Genomic DNA, 3,831 nt, shown 5'->3' on the forward strand with positions numbered 1-3,831 from the left:
ACCCAGCGGCGGGGAGCAGAACCCCAGCCGCGCCCGGGAAGCAGAAACCCCTCAAGATCCTTCAGCTAATTACGGGGGCTGCTTAATTAGTGCTGGTTTGACTCCACTGGGGGGGTGAGGCGACTGTCTGGGCACTGGTGAGGGGGATGAAATGGTAAATTTGACAGCGTGGGGTCCGAGAGGAGGGTGTGGGGGGCGGAATTCTTTATTTCCTTACACTTTCTGCTGGAATATATTTGACATCATCCCCCTTGCGCTGCTCTAAGCCGTTTTGTGGATGTGCCCGGGGAGCCAAACGCTCCCTCCCGTCGCCGGAGGGAAGCCCGAGCTCCGTGGGTGGTGGAGAAATAACCAGGGGGGTAAAGCAACCCCATGGGCTGGGGTCCGGTGGGGTGGAGGGGAGGGCAGGGAGGTGGAAGGGACCCTTCTGCCCAGCAGGAGAGCAGCGGCCGGGCTGGCAGGTTGGGGTGGAGTTGGTGGGGGGAAAAACGAGAAGCAAAAACCGCAGGAGTGCCTTCTGTTCCTGCTCTCTGTCAGCAGAGCTCCCGGCTACTTTCCAGGAGGCAACCGGAGCTGCTCTCCCTGCCCCGCTGCTCCAAACTGGCAGCTCCCGGCAGGTCTGCGCCCGGCCGGTTCACCGATTCGTAGGCAGGTTCCCCATTTTCTCCGTGCCGAAGCTCCGCTGTGTCTGCCGTGGGGCACGTTCGCTCTTAAAAAAGTGTTGGCATCTTTTAAGTCAGCCGGAGCATCGCCACGGGGCTGTGCAAGAGGACCGAGGCCCCAGAAGTACAGCCAAGCACGTTCCTTTCCTCTTCAGGGTCTCATCTCTGTTTGACTTCAAGGCGTGGAGGAGCAGGGTTGGCCTCCAGAGAGGCAGCATGGCTCACCATCAGCTGCCCAACGACTCCTGGCAGAACGGCTCAGCCCCCCTCTTCACCGGCCTGGACCTCCTCCTGGAGCTGAAGCCCCTCTTCATCCCGCTCTACGCCACGCTGGTGGCGGTGGCGTGCACGGGGAACCTCTTTCTCATCCTCCTCATCGCCCTCACCAAGAAGCTGCACTGCACCACCAATTTCCTGATCGGGAACCTGGCAGCGGCCGACTTCATCATGTGCCTCGCCTGCGTCCCCCTCACCGTCTCCTACGCCTTCGAGGAACGGGGGTGGCTCTTCGGGATGTTCATGTGCTACTTTGTCACCTTGATGCAGGCCGCCACCGTCTTCGTCTCGGTGCTGTCCCTCACCGCCATCGCCATCGACCGGTACGTTGTGGTGGCGTACCCCATCCGCAGGAGGATAAGCCGCAGATCCTGCATCTGCCTCGTGGCCTGCATCTGGTTACTCTCCATCATGGCCTCTGTTCCCACGTCGCTGCACACCCACTACTTGGACCTCAACACCATCGGCCACGACATGATCATCTGCGAGGAGTTTTGGAAGCACGAAGAGAGAGAGCGGCTGCTGTACTCCTGCTTGATGCTCCTCTTGTCCTACATGCTCCCGCTTTTGGCGGTATCGGTCTCCTTCTGTGCCATCACCTACCACTTGCGGAGGAGGAACGTCCCGGGTGCTGCCTACCCCTGCCAAGACAAATGGACCAAGACGAAGCAGAAGACCTTCCGGGTGCTCACCATCTCGGTGGTGTGCTTTGCTATCTGCTGGCTGCCCCTCCAGGTGGTGAACTTCATCAGAGACATCGACGAGGAGTTCACCATCCTGGACAAGAGGTACGTCAACGTTATCCAGGTCTCGTGTCACCTGATTGCCATGAGCTCTGCCTGCTACAACCCCTTCATCTACGCCTCCCTCCACGACAAGTTCTGGTTCCACTTCAGCAGCTACTTCTACTGCAAGAAGAAGAGCTCCAGCGTTATGTCCTGCAAGGCTTCTCGCTTCAATACCTGCTCCACCCTGGCGGATGCTCCCACGGGGGTCTCAGATAAGATAGCTCTGCAAGCCAGATTCTCTTAACGGAAGGACCCCAGGAGATCAGATTTGCTTTCGGACCAGGCGTGCACTTTGCTTTAGGCTGGACACAGGAGCTGGCTGCTGGTCGCAGTGGCATGTCGCTGGTCTCATGTGCTTGGCAAGGAGAGCCAGCAGCAGAGAACAAACGGGTGGGCTTTGTGTCCTGGAGGAGCAGCTCTTCTGAGCCACTCAAGGGTGTTTTGTTCCTTGGGGAAAACAAACCGGTGCGACAGCAAACACCGCAGCCAGGCCAAGGCAGAGCGATGTGGAGCAGGACGTACCTGCTAGCCCACGTGCAGGCGCGCCGGAGCAGCCGGAGGTGTTTCCACCTGACCCAAGTCAGGAGACAGCTCGGAAGACGTGTGTGTCCATGCAACAACAGTTGCTCAGCTCATTGAAACAGGACAACAGATGAGTATCCAGGTTAATGACCAGACACCCAACTAGCCTGACGTAGCTCTCTCTAAGCCTCTCGTTTCAGAAATGCCTCCGCATTGGCATGGTCGATATGGTATATGCCCTATAGCTCATGTTGTGGCTGGGCTTAGGGTCTATACCCTATAGCTCACGTCATGGCTGGGCGTAGGGTCTATACCCTATAGCTCACGTCGTGGCTGGGCATAGGGTCCACACCCTATAGCTCATGTCGTGACTGGGCATAGGGTCCACGCCCTATAGCTCATGTCGTGGCTGGGCTTAGGGTCTATACCCTATAGCTCGACTCATGGCTGGGTATAGCAGGCAGCCGGTGCTGTGCTCAGGGCCCAAAGACTTCTCCCCCCCAGTTTATCTGGGAGCTGGGTCAGCTCCTAAGCAAGACAAACACGCACCGAGTGCATTTTATAAACTCTTTGGAGAGCGTAAGTCTGCATTTTGTAGGATGAAGATTGTTCCTAAGCAACAGCCGGCACTTTCTGCCCCTGGCAGAACACCGGCTCTCGCAGGTAGCAGTTAAATTGCTGTGCATTTCTCCTTTTAAATTGCGGTTCAGTGGCGAAAGGACGATACGCGGGCAGAAATGTGCATTCTTCAACCTGAGACTGTGTGGGAGCACGTGGCCAGCGAAAGCAGATGCCTGGTTTTGACTGGGGGCAACTTCCACAGCCCACTTGACTTTCTGAAGCAGCCACCTCTGCCAGCAGGCTGGAGGGCCCCGCTTCCCCCCGCCACGAGCGTGCAGCCAGGCCAGGCCGGCGTAGGCGGGCGCAATTATTGCTGCTCTTGGCAGTTGAGGAGGACTCGAGGGGATGGGGCACCCAGAAAGCTCTCAAGTGGCGTGTGTGTGCTGGGGAAGATGGCTCCGTCTCCGCTCTCTGGGCAGTGTGAGTTCCCATATGTCCACGTTCAGGCTCCTTGGGTGGAGGTGGGAATCCTGCCAGTGGGCTGCTCCAACCCAGAAACTGCTGGATAAAAGGTGGGTTTGCTCATCGGGTGCTGCTTGGTGCTCCTGGACGTCGGGGGCATCTGTGGCCCACAAGCGCACAAGGAAGGCATCACCTCTTTGCACCCAGATGCCCAACTCGGTTTTAACCTCTTGATCTCCCAGGAGAAGCCTTTGGGGACAGCCCACAGGCACCAGCGTCACCGTAAGCGCCAGGTCTCAGGGTCACAACAGCCGCTGGCCACCCGAGGCCATGCCTTTGGTTCACCGTTGGCTGCTGGGCTCCATGGGGCCAAGCCGCGTGTCTCCCACCGCTCTTTGTTCCCAGAACCACGACTCTAAAGCCCCTGGGTGCCACATCTGCCCCACCACATGGAAGCTCTCCATGGCGTTGGCCATCGCTTGTGCTTTTGGAGGTCAGCTGGGCATCCTCCGGTGCAAACCCAGCTGGTTGGACCCTAACGGGCTCCCAAATCCACTCTC

At 58.4% G+C, this 3,831-nt stretch overlaps 1 protein-coding gene across 1 annotated transcript; it reads left to right on the forward strand.

The window, feature by feature from the left end:
• Nucleotides 1-878: 878 nt before the first annotated feature.
• LOC104130075 (prolactin-releasing peptide receptor-like) lies at nt 879-1,970 on the forward strand. Its single transcript, XM_009643068.1, has one exon. It carries the CDS (start codon nt 879-881, stop codon nt 1,968-1,970), a length of 1,092 nt encoding a protein of 363 aa, XP_009641363.1.
• Nucleotides 1,971-3,831: the final 1,861 nt, after the last annotated feature.

This window comes from Egretta garzetta, unplaced genomic scaffold, assembly GCF_000687185.1.
Source record: "Egretta garzetta isolate BGI_Z169 unplaced genomic scaffold, ASM68718v1 scaffold687, whole genome shotgun sequence".
NCBI lineage: Eukaryota > Metazoa > Chordata > Aves > Pelecaniformes > Ardeidae > Egretta > Egretta garzetta.

Excerpts from the sequence above, each read along its gene's own strand:
- LOC104130075 (XM_009643068.1), top strand. The coding sequence starts at position 879 with ATGGCTCACCATCAGCTGCCCAACGACTCCTGGCAGAACGGCTCAGCC.